Consider the following 26,670-nt stretch of genomic DNA (forward strand, 5'->3'; position numbering starts at 1 on the left):
CACCCTCAGTGAAAATTATAATTATAGAGGAACATTCTTGTCATTCTTGCTTTAATCCCTCTTAGGCCACACTTTAACCAGACTATGCTGCTTTGCTATGCTGTCGCTGCACAGCTTCTGCTTCATGGTAGCTCTCTAACTGTAAGGGGTGCGTACTGGCGGCAGAGAAGTCAGGAAATGCTGCCGGCAGAGAAGTCAGGAAATGCAAACTTCTACTGTATTCGAGGTTTTAAAAGGCTTATAAAGTTTGTAATTTCCACTTAAAAATGTCAGACTTGATTTATCCTAACTAAAACTTTATCAACCCCTACAAAAATGTCCAATAATTATAATCCATACAATAATTCACATTTCCTGTTGCTGTAGGATTATTTTCCTACTGTGAGAAACTGGTCAAATTAAGATCCTTTATCTGTACCCTATAGCAAGTCCCTTGTGGATCCTTGGCTGTATAAATGCTCATCTAGACCACTCGTGTTCACAGATGATTGTGGCCCACATACGTGTTGAGCAGAGTGGTCTGTGTACGTCCATATTTCTGGAGCCCCACTCTGAATTAAGGCATAATGAACGGTTGACTCAGCTAATCCGGGGTTTTCTGTGGTCTTCTCAAGACCTTTTCTTTCATCCTCTCACTGTTCTATATGGGATCTGGAAGATAGAGGGCTCAGGTCAGGAACATTCAGACATGTTGAGTTTACACCTGGAAACTTTTGCTGCTAAATAGCACATGATACATTACAGGTATTCCTAATAATCCTAAATAGTAAAGCCTTAGACAAGTAAGCCTTGTCCGAGCCAGAACGAGGAGCAAGTACACCCCATGGACATGACGCTAGTCGGTCGCAGGACCTCAACCCCAATCCATTTCCTTAATGCAGAGTGCCAAGAAGAGAGGCATGAGGTTCAATCCCTGGTATGACTTGACCAGGGATGGAACCACCCATCTCAGTGCAGACACTCTAGCCGCAAGGCCGCTGTATTGGTTTATTCATTTATGACTGAATTCAGAATTTTTATGGATACCATTAGCTTATCACCCTGATTATCGTGAGGACCGTCCCATAATAGCCTCTTATTGATGGTTACTTAGAAGTCTACTCTTAAGATAAGTGTTTGGAGGTAAGAGGTTAATTTGAATCAGATTACAGTCAGCTCTCTATCAGGAGCAGTAAAGAGAGCCTTGGGTCTTATCCATCCATGACCATGGAGATGAGCTGCGAAGGTCATGACTTGTTTGCATTATGATAATCAACTCTTAGATAAAACATCCTTAGGGCGCCCTCAGGACTCTTCGCTCATCATTAACAACTCTCGTCCTTGAGTCAATTAAACAGTGGCAAAAATAAAACTCAACACTGTAGTATAATCAGGGACCCCCAGTCACCCTCGTCATGAATCAAGCAAATCCTGCAGTCTGGCAGAGAGTACTGTAGTATTAAAGCTAGAATCCTTAATTGAAACAATAACAAAGTGGCCACCCTGCCTGTGTTTTGGTAAAAATCTGAGGGATGGGCTTGGAGAAATGTAACCACTCTCAAACTTATAGACAGAGCTATGGATGCAAGGATGGACCATCAATGATATCAAAATGATAGTTTTGGGCTCTATTCGATTTGTATTGCTGGAGCATTACAGATTGCGCAATATAAATGTAAAGGTAATTTCCGATTGAGCCGACACATGCAGTGTTTACCGTGAATGCTGTCACCACTAACGCAGGAACATCGCCTTTAAATTTCAATCATTCTGTAACACTGAATTTCCACTGTAAGGATGGAAAAGAGGAGCCCTTAAAGGTCCAATGCAGCCATTTTTATCTCAATATTAAATCATTTATTAGTTACAATTAAATACCTTACTGCGATTGTTTTCAATTAAAATGTTCAAAATGAAACAAAAATAGCTTCTAAGCAAATAGCAATTTCTCAAGCAAGAATTTTGCTAGATGATGTCACCAGGCAGGTCAAAACTCCATCTCACCAAAACAGGCTGAGATTTCAGGTGGTCTTTTCAAACAGCACTTACACTTAAAGGGTATTATCATAATTTCTCCAATTTCACAGTATTATTCCAACCTCATAGTGTGGAAATATATATAAAACATAGGGGGAAAAATATTTTTGCACTGGGCCTTTAACCATGTTTTGAGGCTATATAGTGTTTGTTTGTTTGTAAACAATGTAAATGTAGAGTAATACAAACCTGTATTTTGTGTTCTGATGGGGTACGACAGTTGAACTGAGCTCATGAGGCATTTATAAGTTATATTCTTTAAGCATCATTGAGTATATATAATTAATTTCTAAGTCCAAAAATTTATGTAGCAACTAAGGATTCCAGCTTTACGACCCAGACCACCAGACAGTTTCTATGTACAGGCAGTGCGGATAATTTTCCTCAGCCCCAACTTCAGGTGTACAAAAGAAAATGATCTATCTGGTACTACGGGTAATTCCCGTAGTACCAGGTAATTCCCGTAGTACCAGTACCTACCGTACAGTAAAGGTTTTCCTTGGAAATTCCCAGACTTTTTAAACGATTTCTACAGCGACATCTACTCAGCTTTTCTCCCACGAGTTCCTCTTACAGTTCCCGTTGTATCGTACTGCTTGGCTATTTAAGGTCTGTAGGAAGCCAGATCATCTCACACTTCCCTCCTCACAGATAGTCAGAAAAACAGACAGAGAGACAGGCAGTTAGGTAGACAAGCAGACACAGGCAGACAGACATGGCCAGGCTGGACGTGACAGAGACCTTCCATCACATCTCATTCCCTGGGCACATTCACACCCAGGACTCCCTGAAGTGTGCCCTCCACTTCCAGTTCCAGGACAGTGACACTGTCATCGCCACCTACCCCAAATCAGGTGAGACAGGACAGCTCTGTAACACCACTGCTCGGAGTCACAACACATTAGACATGCTGCAACACTAGCCAACTACAGTACTTCTCCCTCGTTCACACACTTTGCAGTTGAAGCAAACGGTCAGGGTTTTAATAACTGTATATGCACAGACTCCAGTAGGTTATTGTATTGTTACTGTTGGTTTTACTTCTCAATGATTAATTGCTTTCAAGATCCACTTCTCTCAGACCATCTGTCTTTATGGAAGTAGTGGTTTAGAGAGGGATTCAATGAAGACAGAGGTATTAGATGTACAGTTCTCTCTTCTCTCTCTCTCTCTCTCTCTCTCTTTAACTCTCTTCTTTCTTTCCCTCTGTGATCTCTGGTTAAAGGGACTACCTGGATGCAGGAGATTGTCACTCTTGTGAAAAACAGAGGGGACCCACAACTCTCCAAAACGGTGCCCAACTGGGCCCGAGCCCCCTGGCTGGAACAGCATTACAGTGCAAAGGTGCTGGAGGCCACCCAGGGGCACCGAATCATCACCACTCACCTGCCCTACAACCTGCTGGCTTCTGCACTCCAGGGCTCCAAAGCTAAGGTAGGATGTGGTTATGTTGAAGAGACTATTCTCAAAGCTGTGAGACATTTCCTATTTTGTAAAGCAACTCTAATGGAAATAATATATTGATAGTTAGTGACACTATCTCCACCCCGACTCTCAGGTCATCTATGTCGCCAGAAACCCCAAAGATGTTGTTGTGTCATATTACCACTTCCATAAAATGGCCAAGTTCCTCCCAGAACCCAATTCATTTGATGAGTTTCTGGGTAGTTTTCTGGAGGGATCAGGTGAGTTGACACTAATGATTTGTACCTTGAGCAATTCTGGGATTTAATCCTACTGTTATGTCAGATCTAATCCAACGTTTACCCTTTTTACAGTGAGTTATGGGTCCTGGTTCGATCATGTGAAAGGCTGGACGAGTCAAACAGGAGTCTTGGCAAATGTTCTTTATATCTCTTATGAGGAGATGTGGCTGGTAGGATAACTCTTGTCTATCACTGTCTGCTATGTATTGTTGATGTCATCAATTGCAAACATCCCATTACATTCTCTCTTCCTCATTGCAGTTGTGTCACCCCTAACCATATGTCCATTTAAGCGCATCAGAACACAACACTTGCATCACAGCAGTTGTATTACAGTCTCAAGAGTCTCTGAGGTTGTGTTAACTACAGAAATAGGCTATCCTTCAGACATGAAAATATTAGTCATAGATTATAAATAGACCTTTGTGAAATGCTATTTTAAGTGACATTATGAAATACTACGTGAACATAGCTTTAGGAAAAATAAATGCTTGCGTTGTAGATATTCACTGTTTATTTTTTAATTTTTATTTCACCTTTATTTAATCAGGTAGGCCAGTTGAGAACAAGTTCTCATTTACAACTGCAACCTGGCCAAGATAAAGCAAAGCAGTGTGACACAAACAACAACACAGAGTGACACGTGTGATAAGCAGAAGTACACAATAACACAATAGAAAAAGTCTGTATACAGTGTGTGCAAATGGCATGAGGTGGTAAGGCAATAAATAGGCCATAGTAGCGAAGTAACTACAATTTAGCAAATTAACACTGGAGTGATAGATGTGCAGATGATGATGTGGAAGTAGAAATACTGGTGTGCAAAAGAACAAAAAAGTAAATAAAAACAATATGGGGATGAGGTAGGTAGATTGGATGTGCTATTTTCAGATGGGCTGTGTACAGCTGCAGCGATCGGTAAGCTGCTCAGATAGCTGATGCTTAAAGTTAGTGAGGGCGATATAAGTCTCCAATTTCAGCGATTTATGCAATTCGTTCTAGTCATTGGCAGCAGAGAACTGGAAGGAAAGGCGGTCAAAGGAGGTGTTGGCTTTGGGGATGACCAGTGAGATATACCTGCTGGAGCGCGTGCTACGGGTGGGTGTTGTTATGGTGACCAGTGAGCTGAGATAAGGCGGAGCTTTACCTAGCAAAGACTTATAGATGACCTGGAGCCAGTGGGTCTGGTGACGAATATGTAGAGAGGGCCAGCCAACCAGAGCATACAGGACGCAGTGGTGGGTGGTAGATGGGGCTTTGGTGACAAAACGGATGGCACTGTGATAGACTGCATCCAGTTTGCTGAGTAGAGTGTTGGGGGCTATTTTGTAAATTACATCACCGAAGTCGAGGATCGGTAGGATTCAGTTTTACGAGGGTATGTTTGGCAGCATGAGTGAAGGAGGCTTTGTTGCAAAATAGGAAGCAGACCCTAGATTTAATTTTGGATTGGAGATGTTTAATATGAGTCTGAAAGGAGAGTATTTGTAGTTGTCCAGATATTCTAAGTCAGAACCGTCCAGAGTAGTGATGCTAGTCGGACGGCGGGTGCGGGCAGCGATCGGTTGAAAATCATGCATTTAGTTTTACTAGTGATTAAGAGCAGTTGGAGGCCTCGGAAGGAGTGTTGTATGGCATTGAAGCTCGTTTGGAGGTTTGTTAACCTGTTAGGGCTAGGGGGCAGTATTTGCACGGCTGGATAAAAAAAATGTACCCGATTTAATCTGGTTACTAATCCTACCCAGTAACTAGAATATGCATATACTTATTATATATGGATAGAAAACACTCTAAAGTTTCTAAAACTGTTTGAATGGTGTCTGTGAGTATAACAGAACTCATTTGGCAGGCAAAACCCTGAGACATTTTCTGACAGGAAGTGGATACCTGATGTGTTGTATTACCTTTAAACCTATGCCATTGAAAAACACAGGGGCTGAGGAATATTTTGGCACTTCCTATTGCTTCCACTAGATGTTACCAGCCTTTACAAAGTGTTTTGAGTCTTCTGGAGGGAGATCTGACCGAACAAGAGCCTTGGAACGATGATGGCCCATTAGACACCTGGCGCGCGAGTTCATGTTGGGTACCCTCGTTCCAATACGGTATAAAAGAGAATGCATTCGTCCACCTTGAATATTATTCATGTTCTGGTTAAAAAAGGCCCTAATGATTTATGCTATACAACGTTTGACATGTTTGAATGAACGTAAATATATTTTTTCCCCTCGTTCATGACGAGAAGTCCAGCTGGCTTAGGTCATGTGCTAACAAGACGGAGATTTTTGGACATAAATGATGAGCTTTTTTGAACAAAACTACATTCGTTATGGACCTGTGATACCTGGAAGTGACATCTGATGAAGAGAATCAAAGGTAATGGATTATTTACATAGTATTTTCGATTTTAGATCTCCCCAACATGACGTCTAGTCTGTATCGCAACGCGTATTTTTCTGGGCGCAGTGCTCAGATTATTGCAAAGTGTGATTTCCCAGTAAGGTTATCTTTAAATCTGGCAAGTTGATTGCGTTCAAGAGATGTAAATCTATAATTCTTTAAATGACAATATAATATTTTACCAATGTTTTCTAATTTTAATTATTTAATTTGTGGTACTGACTTGACTGCCGGTTATTGGAGGGAAACGATTTCCTCAACATCAATGCCATAGTAAAACGCTGTTTTTGGATATAAATATGAACTTGATAGAACTAAAAATGCATGCATTGTCTAACATAATGTCCTAGGAGTGTCATCTGATGGAGATTGTAAAAGGTTAGTGCATCATTTTAGCTGGTTTTATGGTTTTGGTGACCCTGTCTTTGAATTGACAAAACATTACACACAACTCTTGTAAATGTACTGTCCTAACATACTCTAAATTTATGCTTTCGCCGTAAAACCTTTTTGAAATCGTAAAACGTGGTTAGATTAAGGAGATGTTTATCTTTCAAAGGGTGTAAAATAGTTGTATGTTTGAAAAATTTGAATTTTGACATTTATTTGGATTCAAATTTGCCGCTCTTGAAATGCACCTGCTGTTGATGGAGTGCACCACGGGTGGGACGCTTGCGTCCCACCTAGCCCATAGAGGTTAACACAGTGTCCAAAGAAGGGCCAGATGTATACAGAATGGTGTCATCTGCGTAGAGGTGGATCAGGGAATCACCTGCAGCAAGAGCGACATCGTTGATATACACATAGAAAAGAGTCGGCCCGAGAATTGAACCCAGTGGTACCCCCATAGAGACTGACAGAGGTCCGGACAACAGGCCCTCCGATTTGACACACTGAACTCTATCTGAGAAGTAGTTGGTGAACCAGGTTAGGCAGTCATTTGAGAAACCAAGGCTGTTGAGTCTGCCGATAAGAATACAGTGATTGACAGAGTCGAAAGCCTTGGCCAGGTCAATGAATACGGCTGCACAGTATTGTTACTTATCGATGGCGGTTAAGATATCGTTTAGGACCTTGAGCGTGGCTGAGATGCACCCATGACCAGCTCTGAAACCAGATTGCATAGCGGAGAAGGTACGGTGGGATTCGAAATGGTCGGTAATCTGTTTGTTGACTTGGCTTTCGAAGACTTTAGAGAGGCAGGGTAGGATAGATATAGGTCTGTAGCAGTTTGGGTCAAGAGTGTCCCCCCCTTTGAAGAGGGGGATGACCGCGGCAGCTTTCCAATCTTTAGGGATCTCGGACGATACGAAAGACAGGTTGAACAGACTGGTAATAGGGGTTGCAACAATGGCGGAGCATCATTTTAGAAAGAGAGGGTCCAGATTGTCTAGCCTAGCTGATTTGTACAGGTCCAGGTTTTGCAGCTCTTTCAGAACATCTGCTATCTGGATTTGGGTGAAGGCGAAGCTGCGGAGGTTTGGGCAAGTAGCTGCGGGGGGTGCGGAGCTGTTGACCGGGGTAGGGGTAACCAGGTGGAAAGCATGGCCAGCCGTAGAAAAATGCTTATTGAAATTCTCAATTATAGTGTATTTATCGGTGGTGACAGAGTTTCCTATCCTCAGTGCAGTGGGCAGCTGGGAGGAGGTGCTCTTATCCTCCAAGGACTTTACAGTGTCCCAGAACTTTTTTGAGTTTGTGTTGCAGGAAGCAAATTTCTGCTTGAAAAAGCTAGCCTTGGCTTTTCTAACTGCCTGTGTATATTGGTTTCTAACTTCCCTGAAAAGTTGCATATCACGGGGGCTGTTCGATGCTAATGCAGAACGCCACAGGATGTTTTTGTGTTGGTTAAGGGAAGTCAGGTCTGGAGAGAACCAAGGGCTATATCTGTTCCTGGTTCTAAATTTCTTGAATGGGGCATGCTTATTTTCCTCTACTGAAGGGATGAGGTCAATATCCTTCCAGGATACCTGGGTCAAGTCGATTAGAAAGGCTTGCTCGCTGAAGTGTTTCAGGGAGCGTTTGACAGTGATGAGTGGAGGTCGTTTGACCGCTGACCCGTTACGGATGCAGGCAATGAGGCAGTGATCACTGAGATCTTGGTTGAAAACCGCAGAGGTGTATTTAGAGGGCAAGTTGGTTAGGATAATATCTATGAGGGTGCCCGTGTTTACGGCTTTGGGGTGGTACCTGGAAGGTGCATTGATAATTTGTGTGAGATTGAGGGCATCAAGCTTAGGTTGTAGGATGGCTGGGGTGTTAAGCATGTCCCAGTTTAGGTCACCTAGCAGCACGAGCTCTGAAGGTAGATGGGGGGCAATCAGTTCACATACGGTGTCCAGAGCACAGCTGGGGGCAGAGGGTGGTCTATAGCAGGCGGCAACGGTGAGAGACTTGTTTTTAGAGAGGTGGATTTTTAAAAGTAGAAGTTCAAATTGTTTGGGTACAGACCTGGATAGTAGGACACAACTGCAGGCTATCTCTGCAGTAGATTGCAACACCGCCCCCTTTGGCTGTTCTATCTTGTCTGAAAATGTTGTAGTTAGGGATGGAGATTTCAGAGTTTTTGGTGGTCTTCCTAAGCCAGGATTCAGACACGGCTAGGACATGGTAGAGTGTGCTAAAGCAGTGAATAAAACAAACTTAGGGAGGAGGCTTCTAATGTTAACATGCATGAAACCAAGGCTATTACGGTTACAGAAGTCATCAAAAGAGAGCGCCTGGGGAATAGGAGTGGAGCTAGGCACTTCAGGGCCTGGATTCACCTCTACATCACCAGAGGAACAGAGGAGGAGTAGGATAAGGTTACGGCTAAAAGCTATGAGAATTGGTCGTCTAGGACTTCCGGAACAGAGAGTAAAAGGAGCAGGGTTCTGGGGGCGATAAAATAGCTTCAAGGTATAATGTACAGACAAAGGTATGGTAGGATGTGAATACAGCGGAGGTAAACCTAGGCATTGAGTGATGATAAGAGAGATATTGTCTCTAGAAACATCATTGAAACCAGGTGATGTCATCGCATGTATGGGTGGTGGAACTGAGAGGTTGGATAAGGTATACTGAGCAGGGCTAGAGGCTCTACAGTGAAATAAGCCAATTAACACTAACCAGAGCAGCAATGGACAAGGCATATTGACATTAAGGAGAGGCATGCTAACCCAAGTGATCAAAAGGGTCCAGTGAGTAGTGAGGTCGGTTGCGGTCACGGCGATTCAGACAGCTAGCCGGGCCATGGGTAGCAAGTTGGCAGAAGATGGTCTGTTATTAGCCACCTAGTGCGTTTCCGTCGGTAGATTAGTGGGGTTCCGTGTGGTAGAGGGGACCAATCCAATTGGCAAAATAGTTATAGTGGCCCAAGAAAATTGGCCGATAGACCTATTCAGATAGCAGCCGATAAGACAGCTAACGATTAGCTGGCCGCAGATGGGCGTTCAGGTGTTCAGGCGTCCAGTTGGATAACTCCCTCGGGCAGATAACGTCGGTAGTCCAGTCGTGAAGGCCCGATGGGGCTCCGCATCGGCAGTAAAACAGGTCCGGATAGGTGATTGTAGCCCAGGAGTGGCTGATGGAACTCTTCAGCTGGCTAGCTCCGGAATAATTGATGTTAGCGCCGGGACCGACGTTAGCCAATAATCACTCGGATAGCAGCTAGCTAGCTGCAAGATCCAGGTGTAAATGTCCAGAGCTTGCGGTAGAAATCCGGGGATATGGAGAGAAGAAGATATTGCCGGAAGATATATTTAATTTTTAAAAATGGAAAAAGATATTGAAAATATTTTGAAATATATACAAAAAAGACGAAAAATACAAAATTTACATGGGAGAAAGACAAACAACGTCTGCACTGCTACGCCATCTTGGAGTTGCACCAACCAACTGTTTCCAACCTAATGAGCATCTCTTAGTATGCCACAAATGTTGTTGATAGACTAGACATAGAGGATCAATTCAGCCTTTTGTGAAAACCACCCTCTTTGTCCATATCTATAATAAGAGTATTGACTTTCCTCAGGACCTGCAAGGCTCGATGGAGAGGATCAGCTCTTTCCTGCAGTGCCCCCTGGTGGGCGAGGAGTTAACCAACTCCCTGAGACACTGCAGCTTCAGCAGCATGAGAGATAACGCCATGGTGAACTACACTCTGATCCCAAAGGAGATTATGGACCACAGCAAAGGCAAATTCATGAGGAAAGGTGAGGCTCCCTTGCTCAACAGGAGTACAATCCTGACTAGAGTTGTGTGTCAGTCAGTGTCAGAAGGATAGAACAGTACCATAGACCTCCCCTGCACTCACAGTATGGTTAGAAGTATGTAGGAAGGATGATCCTGAAATGTCGCTAAGTTTGTTTATGAAATTATTTATGAGTATAGCTGATAAGCACGTCCCAACCTCTCTAGGGGGTGTGGGACGCTATCATCCCACCTGGCCAACATCCAGTGAAATTGCAGAGCGCCAAATTCAAAAACAGAAATACTCATGATAAAAATTCATAAAACATACAAGTGTTATACATCGGTTTAAAGATTAACGTCTTGTTAATCCAACCACGGTGTCAGATTTCAAAAAGGCTTTATGGCAAAAGCATACCATACGATTATCTGAGAACAGCGCCCAGCAGACAAATCACTACAAACAGTTACCAGCCAAGTAGAGGAGTTACACAAGTCAGAAATAGTGATAAAATTAATCACTTACCTTTGATGATCTTCATATGGTTGCACTCACAAGACTCCCATTTACTCAATAAATGTTTGTTTTGTTCGATAAAGTCCCTCTTTATATCCATATATATTCGCACGTTTTGTTCAGTAATCCACAGGCTCAAAGGCAGTCACAACAGACAGACGAAATATCCGAAAAGTATCAGTAAAGTTCGTAGAAACATGTCAAACGATGTTTATAATCAATCCTCAGGTTCTTTTTAGTCATAATAATCAATAACATTTCAACCGGACAATAGCTTTGTCAATATAAAAGGAAAACAAGAAAGGCGTGCTCTCGTCGTGCGGATGAAAAACCTCTGGGACACTGAATGGTCCACTCATTCAAAGTGGTCTTACTCCCTCATTTTTCAGAATACAAGCCTGAAACAATTTCTAAAGACTGTTGACATCTAGTGGAAGCCATAGGAAGTGCAATGGATACTGTAATGGCATTCAATAGAAAACTACAAAAAGAAAAAAGTCCCACTTCCTGGATGGATCTTTCTCAGGTTTTCGCCTGCCATATCAGTTCTGTTATACTCACAGACATTATTTTAACAGTTTTGTAAACTTGCATCCAAATGTTTTCTATCCAAATCTATCAATTATATGCATATCCTAGCTTCTGGGCCTGAGTAGCAGGCAGTTTACTTTGGGCACGCTTTTCATCCGGAGGTAAAAATAGGGCCCCCTACCCTAGTGAGGTTTAAGAAAATGCACTGCGAGGTCAAATGGTGCCCCATGGATTGATGATGAGCTGAGAAATTTAATGAGCAACATTATGATGATAAATCTGGTACCTTGTTTGATAAGCAAAGTTATTGTAAATTAAGAAATCTTGTGACCAAGCTAAACAAAGGAAACAAGAAGGGATTCTATCAGCACAAAATTGATGAAGTAAAGGGTGATGGGAAAAAGCTGTGGAGAACGTTGAACACTATTATGGGTAGGAATTCAAACGTCTGCCTCTTTTATTGAATCAGAGGGTATATTTATTACAAAACCACATGACATCGCAAACTACTTGAATTAATATTTTACAGGCAAAGTGGACAAGTTGAGGAATGCTATGATTCCAACTGATTGCTCCATGTCATATACCCTTGTAAAAGATTGTATCATGAAGGAGAGGCAATGCAGGTTCAAATTTCAAGTAGAAAGGGAAGAGGTAGAAAGGATGCTGTTGTCTCTTTCAGATAACAAGTCGCCTGGTACAGATAATCTAGATGCCAAATTGCTTAGAGTTACAGCTAATCAAATATCTACACCAATGTCTCATACTTTTAATAAGTGCTTTATGTATGGGGTGTGCCCAGAAGTCTGGAAAGAGTTAAAGGTTATTCCACTACCTAAGGATAAAAAATCTGCATTCACTGCTCCTAATAGTCATCATATAAGCTTGCTGCCTGTGTTAAGTCAATTACTGGAAAAAATTGTATCTGTTTAAATCAAGGATTATTTCTCATTTAATGGTCTGAACAGGTTTCCAGCATGCATACAAAGAAGGGCATTCTACGATTACGGCCTTAGCACAAATGACAGATGATTGGTTAAAGAGTATGGATGATAGGAAGTTAGTTGGTGCAATGTTGCTGGATTTCAGTGTTGCTTTTGATGTAATTGATCATGAACTGTTAATAGGAAAACTAAAATGTTATGGTTTTAGGATGCAGCTCTATCCTGGATGGAAAGCTATCTATCCAGGAGAAGTCAAAAAGTGTTCTTTAATGGTAGCTTTTCAAATAGTAAAGATATACATTGTGGTGTTCCTCAAGGAAGCTGCCTAGGCCCACTACTCTACTCTATCTTTACTAATGATTTACCTTCAGTAATGAACAAAGCAAGAGTGGTCATGTATGCTAATGACTCTACAATGTATAGTGCAGCATCAGAATGTAATGAGCTAACAGATGTACTGAGCAGTGAATTAAGAATGGTGTCTGAGTGGGTTGATATGAACAAGTTGGTGTTGAACATTTCTAAAACTAAATGTATTGTATTTGGTTCTAGATATATGCTTGCTGATGACCCCCAATTGAATGTGTTGATGAATAGAACACATGTAGAGCAAGTGAAAAAAAACTGCTAGGTGTCATATTGGACGCAGCTTTATCATGGTCAGAACACATAGATAACATTGTTATTAAGATGGGTTAGGGAATTGCTGTTACAAGAAAATGTTCAGACTATGTAACATCTAGCACTCTGAATCAGGTGATTCAATCCCTGGTCCTATCACACTTAGAGTACTGTCCAGTTATATGGTCAATCCCTGGTCCTATCACACTTAGAGTACTGTCCAGTTATATGGTCAATCCCTGGTCCTATCACACTTAGAGTACTGTCCAGTTATATGGTCAATCCCTGGTCCTATCACACTTAGAGTACTGTCCAGTTATATGGTCAATCCCTGGTCCTATCACACTTAGAGTACTGTCCAGTTATATGGTCAATCCCTGGTCCTATCACACTTAGAGTACTGTCCAGTTATATGGTCAATCTGCAGCAAAGAAAGATATAAAAAAGCTCCAAATGGCTCAAAACAGGGCTGGTAGATTACCTCTTCATTGCTCTAACCGAATGAATATTATTAAAATGCATCAGAATCTCTCATGGCTTCACGTTAAAAACAAATTACTATCTAGTCTTCTTATTTTCTTTAGGAATGTTATATTTTTAAAAAAACCACAGTATTTTTCAGTCCAATTAGTACATACTAGCAACACGCATAACCACCAAACCAGACAGACAAATTCAGGGCAGCTAAAACAACTCAAGCCAAGGACAAATCGCCTTAAATCTACAGTTTTATATAGAACTATAGCTGAATGAAATTTTTTACCAATCCATATTTCTCAGGCAAAAGTAAATCCACCTTCAAGAAAAAAAATAAAAGAACATCTAATGCGATAGACCATATGACTGGACAGCAAATAGAAAGTATAAACTGAATGTTAAATGTGTTTACTGTCAGGTATTTTAATTATCTGTATTGTCAACTTGTTGAATGTTTGTGAAGTCTTGATTGTGGTTGTTTGTAATATCTTGTTAATTGGTGTTGGACCCCAGGAAGATTAGCTAGCGCTATGGCCTTAGCTAATGGGGATCCTAATAAAAATTTAAAAAATTACAGTGCTGTTGAGAGAGATTGGCCATAACAATGAAGGCTTTGTTCTGTTTACAGGTAAAATTGGTGACTGGAGAAACACTTTCACAGAGGAGCAGATTGGTCTTTTCGACACCGTCTACAGCTACCAGATGCAAGACTGTCCCCTGACCTTCATGTGGGAGTGTCCTCCTGAGTCCTGTGGGGGAGGAGGAGGAGGACAGGCTTCTGGGGATCAGGATAGGGCCCTATCTAGCAATACCTAGATGAATAAACCATGTCTCCTCCCTAGCTAGTGCTGTCCGCCGGTCCCTCTCATTAGCCTGTTGATGGGATCCGAGAGGGTCACACATTTAACTCCCTGACATTGACGCATTGGAAATCCTCCCAGTGTGTGGCAGTGCATCAAGCAGAAGGGCTGATATATTAACTCCAGAAAGGCTGACGTGTACATAAAAAGCTGTTGTTACATCAGTCACATAGCTTGATTCCGAACAACCTGGATTTCCCATATATAGCTCATCTACGGACTGTATTTCCATCAGTAAGGTTTATAGCCCTGAGTTGTTGGGAAACTATGTGACTGATGCTAACATATGGGCATATATCATCATTAGGCCTATCTAATCCCAGATTCCATGTGCTGCTCAACTAAAATAATGTGAAAGATGGTGAGTTGTGTTATGAAAGCGTTCAAGACAGTACTGTCTCACCGACCAGATATTGCGGTCAAGTGCCTTTATCATAGTGCTGCGGTTGTCTCATTGATGCGGCTAAAATATACAACCATATACAGTATGTCCACCTAATGCGTGTCATGTTATTCAGTCTGGGTTGGTTGTTGAAGTTGTCTTTGCGGGGGCTTGTGCGTCATGGGTCTTGTGGTCAGCTGTCAGGGACGTCAGGATTCACCACTGGATTCCATTACAAAGGCGTGTGGCAGAGCTGTTGCTGGGGGTCAGCATGAACTCTGTCCCCAAGTGACATGTATCAGCAACACAAGTATAGGAAGTGGTTTAGTCAAAGAGGAAGTGGTCTATTATTTCACAAGTGGTGAGTTCCAAGTAACATGTGTCCCTATCCCTCTTGGGTCTGTCAAGCTGTCAGCTCATGGGACCAAGATGAGGAAGTTATGCGAACACTAACAAAAGGTCATAATCCTCCGATCACAGTTTATATCAATGAGCGGCAGTGTGTCAAGCTGATCCAATGAGAGGCAGTGTGTCAAGCTGATCCAATGAGCGGCAGTGTGTCAAGCTGATCCAATGAGAGGCAGTGTGTCAAGCTGATCCAATGAGCGGCAGTGTGTCAAGCTGATCCAATGAGAGGCAGTGTGTCAAGCTGATCCAATGAGCGGCAGTGTGTCAAGCTGATCCAATGAGAGGCAGTGTGTCAAGCTAATCCAATGAGAGGCAGTGTGTCAAGCTGATCCAATGAGAGGCAGTGTGTCAAGCTGATCCAATGAGAGGCAGTGTGTCAAGCTGATCCAATGAGTGTCCCCTCAGTAACTAATGACAAAAATCTTCATCTGCTGCTCTCAGACTCCGGCTGCTTGACTAGTACTTACACGGCAAGACAAGTGGTGAAATCTCGCGTCTTGTGACGGCCGGCCGCCCAACAACCTGCCCACTTGACCCTATCCCCTCCTCTCTTCTCCAGACCATTTCCGGAGACCTTCTCCCCTACCTCACCTCGCTCATCAACTCATCCTTGACCGCTGGCTACGTCCCTTCCGTCTTCAAGAGAGCGAGAGTTGCACCCCTTCTGAAAAAACCTACACTCGATCCCTCCGATGTCAACAACTACAGACCAGTATCCCTTCTTTCTTTTCTCTCCAAAACTCTTGAACGTGCCGTCCTTGGCCAGCTCTCCTGCTATCTCTCTCAGAATGACCTTCTTGATCCTAATCAGTCAGGTTTCAAGACTGGGCATTCAACTGAGACTGCTCTTCTCTGTGTCACGGAGGCTCTCCGCACTGCTAAAGCTAACTCTCTCTCCTCTGCTCTCATCCTTCTAGACCTATCTGCTGCCTTTGATACTGTGAACCATCAGATCCTCCTCTCCACCCTCTCCGAGTTGGGCATCTCCGGCGCGGCCCACGCTTGGATTGCATCCTACCTGACAGGTCGCTTCTACCAGGTGGCGTGGCGAGAATCTGTCTCCTCACCATGCGCTCTCACCACTGGTGTCCCCCAGGGCTCTGTTCTAGGCCCTCTCCTATTCTCGCTATACACCAAGTCACTTGGCTCTGTCATATCCTCACATGGTCTCTCCTATCATTGCTATGCAGACGACACACAATTAATCTTCTCCTTTCCCCCTTCTGATAACCAGGCGGCGAATCGCATCTCTGCATGTCTGTCAGACATATCAGTGTGGATGACGGATCACCACCTCAAGCTGAACCTCGGCAAGACGGAGCTGCTCTTCCTCCCGGGGAAGGACTGCCCGTTCCATGATCTCGCCATCACGGTTGACAACTCCCTTGTGTCCTCCTCCCAGAGTGCTAAGAACCTTGGCGTGATCCTGGACAACACCCTGTCGTTCTCCACTAACATCAAGGCGGTGACCCGATCCTGTAGGTTCATGCTCTACAACATTCGCAGAGTACGACCCTGCCTCACACAGGAAGCGGCGCAGGTCCTAATCCAGGCACTTGTCATCTCCCGTCTGGATTACTGCAACTCGCTGTTGGCTGGGCTCCCTGCCTGTGCCATTAAACCCCTACAACTCATCCAGAACGCCGCAGCCCGTCTGGTGTTCAACCTTCCCAAGTTCTCTCACGTCACCCCGCTCCTCCGCTTTCTCCACTGGCTTCCAGTTGAAGCTCGCATCCGCTACAAGACCATGGTGATTGCCTACGGAGCTGTGAAGGGAACGGCACCTCCATACCTTCAGGCTCTGATCAGGCCCTACACCCAAACAAGGGCACTGCGTTCATCCACCTCTGGCCTGCTGGCCCCCCTACCTCTGAGGAAGCACAGTTCCCGCTCAGCCCAGTCAAAACTGTTCCCTGCTCTGGCACCCCAATGGTGGAACAAGCTCCCTCACGACGCCAGGACAGCGGAGTCAATCACCACCTTCCGGAGACACCTGAAACCCCACCTCTTTAAGGAATACCTAGGATAGGATAAAGTAATCCTTCTAACCCTCCCCCCTTAAAAGATTTAGATGCACTATTGTAAAGTGGTTGTTCCACTGGATATCATAAGGTGAATGCACCAATTTGTAAGTCGCTCTGGATAAGAGCGTCTGCTAAATGACTTAAATGTAAATGTAAATGTAAAAGTGGTGCTTCAGAGAGTACATACCTGGCAGGAATGTTTCTTTGATGAGTAGTGTTTATCAGGGGAAGGGGCCAGAGCTAGAGTACTGCACCTGGCCACCCGGAGGGTGGCATGTGGTTGTGTTGCCAGACAGACTCCACTGTGGAGACCTGCTGCCGCCCTCATACACCATCCAAATATAACTCTATGAATCTATAGTTCAGAATAGATGGGTCTTTGGATGAATATACACTACATTTCTTTCCAAAATCATGGGCATTAATGTTGAGTTGGTCCCCCCTTTGCTGTTATAACAGCCTCCACTCTTCTGGGAAGGCTTTCCACTAGATGTTGGAACATTGCTGCGGGGACTTGCATCCATTCAGCCACAAGAGCATTAGTGAGGTCGGCACTGATGTTGGGCGATTAAGCCTGGCTCGCAGTCGGTGTTCGATGGGGTTGAGGTCAGGGCTCTGTGCAGGCCAGTCAAGTTCTTCCAACCCGATCTCGACAAACCATTTCTGTATGAATCTCACTTTGTGCACCGGAGCATTGTCATGCTGAAACAGGAAAGGGCCTTCCCCAAAACTGCTGCCACAAAGTTGGAGGCACAGAATTGTCTAGAATAACATTGTATGCTTTAGCGTTAAGATTTCCCTTCACTAGAACTAAGGGGCCTAGCCCGAACCATGAAAAACAGTCCCAGACCATTATTCCTCCTTCACCAAACTTTACAGTTGACACTGTGCATTGGGGCAGGTAGCGTTCTCCTGGCATCTGCCAAACCTAGATTCATCTGTCGGACTGCTTGATGGAGAAGCGTGATTCAGTACTCCAGAGAACGCGTTTCCATTGCTCCAGAGTCCATGGTGATCTTAGGCTTGTGTGTGGCTACTTGGCCATGGAAACCCATTTCATGAAGCTCCCGACAAACAGTTATTGTGCTGAAGTTGCTTCCAGAGGCAGTTTGGAACTCGGTAGTGAGTGTTGCAACTGAGGACAGACGATTTTAACGCACTATACGATTCAGCACTCGGTGGTCCCATTCTGTGAGCTTATGTGGCCTATCACTTCGCGGCTGAGCCGTTGTTGCTCCTAGACATTTACACTTCACAATAACAGCACTTACAGTTGACAGGGGCAGCTCAAGCTGTTGGAAAGGTGGCATCCTATGACAGTGCCACGTTGAAAGTCACTGAGCTTTTCAGTTAGGCCATTCTAATGCCAAAGTTTGTCTACGGAGATTGTATGACTGTGTGCTCGATTTAATACACCTGTCAGTAACGTGTGTGGCTGAAATATCCGAATCCATTCATTCGAAAGGGTGTCCACATACTTTTGTACATATAATGTATGTTGAATTTTAATTTACATAACAGAGATATTTATAATGTTTTGGATAAATGAATGTAAAGACATTTAGCTATTCTTAATCTAAACACTACTCATATTTCAAATGACACCAAGACTGACTTTGTAGCATCTAAAGATTCCCAATTTTAATACATTTTTTCTCATGAATAATTTTGGATTTAGACTTCAAAAAGGTATTCAAAACATCCTTCCCCCAACGGGCCTTCATATGGTTTTATTTCAGGAAGATCCAAAACATCATAAATATCTTTGGTCCAACCTGTCGTGGAATTGCACCTAGCAAACAGGTAGAACTGAGTGAGGAGTAGGACAGCAAAGGGCTAAAATCATCACAATAGCCGTCCTCACATTCACGTCATAGAATTACCATAGCTATGCTAATGCACACTGTGCAGTGCATGTGTTATTGTAACAACTGCTAATTAAGCTATGCGCAGTGAAACAATGAATGGAAACAGGCTAAGAGGAGAAAAACTCTGTTGTGATAAGACACTCTGGAGTCCTCCTGTTGTCCAGAGAACACCTGTTTTACTAGGCTCCGACTGAGACACACACACAGCGCTTGTGGGGATCCTCTTCACACCACTCCACCTGTACACTGGGCTAAGAGGAGAGATAAGTGTCACTGTGAATATCTGTCGCAACCTTTGGTGAATATATGTACTGGTAGTTTTACAGCTTTCACTGTATGAGACTCCACTGAGTCACTTTCTTCTTTGATTAAGTAACAGAGAAATTGTTGTGTGGGAGTGAAGTCAGACAAATCTCAGCAGACCTTCAGATGGCATGACAATAGTCTCTCTAGACAGACGGTTGCATCCCACAATGTACCAATCTTCCTGCATACGCGTCTGTAGAAGTTCCGGCGTGAGTTGGGACATGGAGGACAAGTTGGAAATGGGATGCGCCACACCGGTGACGTCACTGCCGTATCTGCTTGTTACCCCAGCTAAACATGAGAACAACTCCCGCCCACATTTTAAGCCCTGCCTTAGCAAACCTCGCGATTTGTTGGGACAGTTGTCTGTCTGAAGAACCCTCCTCGGTTTCAGAGAGTAGCCTGACACTGATGGTTGTGTGACCAAAGTGTTTAGTCACTGTGCACTATACTGTTTATGCAATCCATTAGAATTATTCATCATGGTTGAATCAAGAGCATATTTCTCACATCCAAGAGCCCTATCTGCCCTACTGAGGTCCACATGTCACCCATGCCGTTATAGACCAGACCAGGCTCCAGCCATCTTAATATCAACATGTTTTCACATGGATTCATGTCAGGGGAACTGTGTGACATGCTCTGGGGTGTTTAGCCAACATAATACCCAACACAATGCCCACCCTCAATGTCCCCACTGTTCCCTGGGTGATGACCCTGTGTGTGTGTGTGCGCATGTGCGTCAGAGAGAGGAGAGAGGGAGAGAGATGATCAAGAAAACTGTCGTGAGCAAGAAATTGAATGTTCTATATCAAGCAAAGGAGAGAGCAATATATAATATATGACAGAAAATGAGTATGAAACAACATGAGAGAGCGAGAGAGAGAGTGAGAGAGACAGTGAGAGAGACAGTGAGAGAGACAGAGAGAGAGACAGAGAGAGAGACAGAGAGAGAGAGAGTGAGAGAGACAGAGAGAGAGAAAGCTCCCCCTCTACCCCTTCTACCCATGGTCCAGCTGCCTCTCCTGTAAATAAGGCTGGGTGAGGACAAGAGAGAAGGCCATTGCAGGCTGCTACCTAAAACAGGTGTGACAGACATTTAATACCTGTCCCCTCTCATTTAGACCATCGTAATGTCCCATCATGTCAGAACGTGGAAAGGCACTTAGCCACTGAGGGAGCTGTGAAGAAAAGAAGCCTGGCCCAGTGCCTATAACCCACCAACCACCCACAGAGACAGAACACAGTCACTCCTGCTCAGAGACAGGCACAGGCTCCGCAGATATAGACTAGTACTTATAGTATATTTACAACATACAAGACATATGCAAGCGCACATGCATGTGCTAACACACAGACAGACAGACAGACAGACAGACAGACAGACAGACAGACAGACAGACAGACAGACAGACAGACAGACAGACAGACAGACAGACAGACAGACAGACAGACAGACAGACAGACAGACAGACAGACAGACAGACAGACAGACAGACAGACAGACAGACAGACAGACAGTGTTGAGTGTCTCTGGAATACTGAATAGAACATATTGTTAGAATTAGCTGCTGGTCCATGACGTTCAGCCTCAGAGACAGAGGACTCTTAAAAGGCCATGCAACAGAATGAGTTTCCTCTGTAATGGAGTGTGAGTGACGGTGTTGGGTACAGTGTGTGTCACAGCAGCTCCTTACTCCACAGTCTGTCGCGATGCTAATGACTGAAAGAAAGAAAGACAGAGAGCCACACACACACACACACACACACACACACACACACACACACACACACACACACACACCACACACACACACACACACACACACACACACACACACACACACACACACACACACACACACACACACACAGAGTGTCTCTGTCCGGCACACCCTGGTTGTAATGGGGCAGCTGTGTAGAGCCTGGCCTGGGCAATAATGAGAGTTTCATTCCTGAGTGGAGGGGGTGTCTTGGAAGAGCCACTGAGACAGCCAGGCTTCCTGTGCCATCTGGGACCTACGCCCCCAGTTCTTATAGTTCCAAACCAGGCCTGCCTGTCTGCATCCCTGTCTGTTTGTCCAAATGATTATCATCATCATCACTCGATTCTCACACATCAGAGCTTTTAGCCAGAGAAACATGTTTACATAAAATGACTATGCAACTTTTGAAAGCTTTCCATGGGGAACTCAATATGAAAAATATATAATTTACAATTGGGTAAAAACAGACCACCCGGAGATTTGGGATGCTCTAGGGTAGTAATTTGAATCATCGGCTGTATCCAATTCCGAAAGTTTCTGTAAATTGCATCAATTTATTGAAAATGTTTTGGAAGAGGTAAGATGGAACATTTAAAAAATGTGAATTAGGTGAATTATTCATTTGAATCACTAAAACATACCACGTGGAGTTCCAGGTCTCCGGCAGCCTCTGGAACTGCCGGTCTGCGGCCAACAAGGCTGAGTTCATCTCAGCCTATGCTACCCTCCAGTCCCTAGACTTCCTGGCGCTGACGGAAACATGGATCACCACAGATAACACTGCTACTCCTACTGCTCTCTCCTCGTCTGACTACGTGTTCTCGCATACCCCTAGAGCATCGAGCCAGCGGGGTGGTGGCACTGGAATCCTCATCTCTCCCAAGTGGACATTCTCTCTTTCTCCCCTGACCCATCTGTCTATCTCCTCATTTGAATTCCATGCTGTCACAGTTACCAGCCCTTTCAAGCTTAACATCCTTATCATTTATCGCCCTCCAGGTTCCCTTGGAGAGTTCATCAATGAGCTTGACGCCTTGATAAGTTCCTTTCCTGAGGATGGCTCACCTCTCACAGTTCTGGGTGACTTTAACCTCCCCACGTCTACCTTCGACTCATTCCTCTCTGCCTCCTTCTTTCCACTCCTCTCCTCTTTCGACCTCACCCTCTCACCTTCCCCCCCTACTCACAAGGCAGGCAATACGCTTGACCTCATCCTTACTAGATGCTGTTCTTCCACTAATCTCATTGCAACTCCCCTCCAAGTCTCCGACCACTACCTTGTATCCTTTTCCCTCTCGCTCTCATCCAACACTTCTCACTCTCCCCCTACTCGGATGGTATTGCGCCGTCCCAACCTTCGCTCTCTCTCTCCCGCTACTCTCTCCTCTTCCATCCTATCATCTCTTCCCTCTGCTCAAACCTTCTCCAACCTATCTCCTGATTCTGCCTCCTCAACCCTCCTCTCCTCCCTCTCTGCATCCTTTGATCTCCTCTGTCCCCTATCCTCCAGGCCGGCTCGGTCCTCCCCTCCTGCTCCGTGGCTCGACGACTCACTGCGAGCTCACAGAACAGGGCTCCGGGCAGCCGAGCGGAAATGGAGGAAAACTCGCCTCCCTGCGGACCTGGCATCCTTTCACTCCCTCCTCTCTACATTTTCCTCTTCTGTCTCTGCTGCTAAAGCCACTTTCTACCACTCTAAACTCCAAGCATCTGCCTCTAACCCTAGGAAGCTCTTTGCTACCTTCTCCTCCCTCCTGAATCCTCCTCCCCCTCCCCCCCCCCTCCTCCCTCTCTGCGGATGACTTCGTCAACCATTTTGAAAAGAAGGTTGACGACATCCGATCCTCGTTTGCTAAGTCAAACGACACTGCTGGTCCTGCTCACACTGCCCTACCCTGTGCTTTGACCTCTTTCTCCCCTCTCTCTCCAGATGAAATCTCGCGTCTTGTGACGGCCGGCCGCCCAACAACCTGCCCACTTGACCCTATCCCCTCCTCTCTTCTCCAGACCATTTCCGGAGACCTTCTCCCCTACCTCACCTCGCTCATCAACGCATCCTTGACCGCTGGCTACGTCCCTTCCGTCTTCAAGAGAGCGAGAGTTGCACCCCTTCTGAAAAAACCTACACTCGACCCCTCCGATGTCAACAACTACAGGCCAGTATCCCTTCTTTCCTTTCTCTCCAAAACTCTTGAACGCGCCGTGCTTGGCCAGCTCTCTTGCTATCTCTCTCAGAATGACCTTCTTGATCCTAATCAGTCAGGTTTCAAGACTGGGCATTCAACTGAGACTGCTCTTCTCTGTGTCACGGAGGCTCTCCGCACTGCTAAAGCTAACTCTCTCTCCTCTGCTCTCATCCTTCTAGACCTATCTGCTGCCTTTGATACCGTGAACCATCAGATCCTCCTCTCCACCCTCTCCGAGCTGGGCATCTCTGGCACCGCGCACGCTTGGATTGCGTCCTACCTGACAGGTCGCTCCTACCAGGTGGCGTGGCGAGAATCTGTCTCCGCACCACGTGCTCTCACCACTGGTGTCCCCCAGGGCTCTGTTCTTGGCCCACTCCTATTCTCGCTATACACCAAGTCACTTGGCTCTGTCATATCCTCACATGGTCTCTCATATCATTGCTATGCAGATGACACACAATTAATCTTCTCCTTTCCCCCTTCTGACAACCAGGTGGCGAATCGCATCTCTGCATGTCTGGCAGACATATCAGTGTGGATGACGGATCACCACCTCAAGCTGAACCTCGGCAAGACGGAGCTGCTCTTCCTCCCGGGGAAGGACTGCCCGTTCCATGATCTCGCCATCACGGTTGACAACTCCCTTGTGTCCTCCTCCCAGAGTGCTAAGAGCCTTGGCGTGACCCTGGACAACACCCTGTCGTTCTCCACCAACATCAAGGCGGTGACCCGATCCTGTAGGTTCATGCTCTACAACATTCGCAGAGTACGACCCTGCCTCACACAGGAAGCGGCGCAGGTCCTAATCCAGGCACTTGTCATCTCCCGTCTGGATTACTGCAACTCGCTGTTGGCTGGGCTCCCTGCCTGTGCCATTAAACCCCTACAACTCATCCAGAACGCCGCAGCCCGTCTGGTGTTCAACCTTCCCAAGTTCTCTCACGTCACCCCGCTCCTCCGCTCTCTCCACTGGCTTCCAGTCGAAGCTCGCATCCGCTACAAGACCATGGTGCTTGCCTACGGAGCTGTGAGGGGAACGGCACCTCCGTACCTTCAGGCTCTGATCAGGCCCTACACCCAAACAAGGGCACTCCGTTCATCCACCTCTGGCCTGCTCGCCTCCCTACCTCTGAGGAAGCACAGTTCCCGCTCAGCCCAGTCAAAACTGTTCGCTGCTCTGGCACCCCAATGGTGGAACAAGCTCCCTCACGACGCCAGGACAGCGGAGTCAATCACCACCTTCCGGAGACACCTGAAACCCCACCTCTTCATGGAATACCTGGGATAGGATAAGGTAATCCTTCTACCCCCCCCCCCCTTAAAAGATTTAGATGCACTATTGTAAAGTGGTTGTTCCACTGGATATTATAGGTGAATGCACCAATTTGTAAGTCGCTCTGGATAAGAGCGTCTGCTAAATGACTAAAATGTAAAATGTAATGAAGGGGAGACCATCAAACCACTCCCAACAGCAGCAGAATAATTAGTATTTTGATTTTCCCTAAAAAGTCAACCTCATTGGCTGTGCTACTCACTTCAGCATAGAAAGGGACTCGAGGTAAGTGTCGCGTGTAAGTTGCCTTTCCTCTCTGTGCCTCTATCCAAATTGGTCCCAATTACAACATAATCTCATCCACTTCTCAGGAAGTTAAGCCTTGGCCTTTTTGTTCAATCAAACTCTGTCAGCCAGAACCTTGTTAAATCGGGAATGCATTACCAAATGACATCAAAGCCAATGAGCACTGCCTCTCAGACCCAAGAATTTTTTTTTGAATGAATGACGAGTGAAGCAGTTGAGTTTGTGCACAGTGGCTGCTGGTCAGTTGAAACAGAACCACAACGTTTCCCGTAAGCGATTCAGACCGTCAAAAACATAATTTCATGCCTGATATTCTCAGCCAATTGGCTTCAATATCGTATTTGAACTTCCTTATTTTTTTTATTATCTTCAGACCTTGTCTGGGCAGCATGTTGACATACAGGAACTAAGAAACAGTGAAGTAAGTAACAACTCTGAAATGTCGTCTCCTGAGTCAATAATTAATCATGTCCTTCATCTGAATGTAAAATGGATTCTCAAACAGGATCAAGCGACTGAAAGCTGGTGTCCTCCGACAGAGACAGCATCATTACAGGGAGCTTTACCAGTCATACTGTTGTAAAGGTCTCTAATGCTATACTGAAGGTCATAGTGTTTGTAATGTCAGTAGTCAGACAGAATTACACTTGGTGCAGTCAAAGGGTGAGATATGCCAATCTAGGGTCAGAAGGGAAAATAATTTGTGGATTCTGCTAATAATAGCTAAAGGACGTGCTAGTCATTCTATTATTCCGACAGGTACAGACAAAACTAATAGGGAATTCTGGTTATTATTTGATGTGATTTGATTGTAATTATTTTGCTGCGTATCTATCGTATCTATGTTTTGATGGTGTAATGTTATATAACCTCATCTGCAAACTCAATCAGAATGGATGACAAAGGCAGAGAAACCACAGAAGGACAGATGAAATATGTCACACATACACAGTGATATCTGCAACACTGAATAGTAATCTATTTAAATCCAGTAACTTTTAGAGTGAAGGTTTGTTCAGCCCTTATGCACAGGCCAGGGATATAAGCAAATCAGATCATCTGCTTTTGGAGATAGTGATAACTCCCTGTCTTTATTAGTGACTTAATTCAATTATCCCCACTGTATGTGTGATATAAAACGCTACATTCAACAGGAGGGGATTGGGGTTGCAGGGGGTTCGGACACATGGAAGAATTGTCAAAAAGGTGCAATATTTTCCAGTTTGTATTTAATTTTCACTAGTTAGACTTTTCTGATGCCATGTATGATAAGACTTTTCTGATTCCATGTATGATAATACTTTGTCTTACATCATATCTCTCAGTGACTTGATCTCCGCATGCTGGTGTCTCTGGCATCCTGTCATACAATCCTCTCAACTCCATATAAAGCTCTCTTTTCTACTTTTTCTTTATTCTGTCCACTGGGAAAACATTACCCCTCAGCTCTCACCTGGAGTGAGGGGCTGTCACTCATACAACACCATTTAGTCTAGTAGTTTAGTCATGGGAGAGTTAGCCACAGTCACCACAACCAGTCAGAACTGTCCCAGCTTCTCAGGTGTGGCTGGAGGACAATAACCATTGAAGGGCTTGAAGGGTTTGTTGAGTCATTATGATTCCACATAACACCATTACCCTTACCAAAGAACACTCGACGAACCCTCTTTAAGTGTGTACTAGCGTTATCAAATGCGTGTTTGTATACCGGCCATATCTATAACAATTAAATATCGGACTAGTTCAATATGAGTTTTCTGTGGAAGACGGGGTTGCTCTGGTAGAGTTCACAGGCTTCTGTGGATATACAGTATCTCTGATATTGTTGCATGTTGTAAAGGCACATTTGTGTGGTCGGGCACTGTAAATATGTCAACTGTGAATGTTTCCTGGTTGGCTTGGCAGA

The 26,670-nt window shown here is 44.7% G+C and overlaps 1 protein-coding gene across 1 annotated transcript; it reads left to right on the plus strand.

The window, feature by feature from the left end:
• Positions 1 to 2,670: 2,670 nt before the first annotated feature.
• LOC106587159 (sulfotransferase 2B1-like) lies at positions 2,671 to 14,198 on the plus strand. Its single transcript, XM_082969929.1, has 6 exons — positions 2,671 to 2,870; positions 3,242 to 3,450; positions 3,575 to 3,701; positions 3,795 to 3,892; positions 10,117 to 10,315; positions 14,011 to 14,198. Exons 1-6 carry the CDS (start codon positions 2,732 to 2,734, stop codon positions 14,196 to 14,198), a joined length of 960 nt encoding a protein of 319 aa, XP_082826055.1. The 5' UTR covers positions 2,671 to 2,731.
• The last annotated feature ends 12,472 nt before the right edge of the window (positions 14,199 to 26,670 follow it).

Source organism: Salmo salar, chromosome 26 (genome assembly GCF_965601325.2).
Source record: "Salmo salar chromosome 26, fSalSal1, whole genome shotgun sequence".
Lineage (NCBI taxonomy): Eukaryota > Metazoa > Chordata > Actinopteri > Salmoniformes > Salmonidae > Salmo > Salmo salar.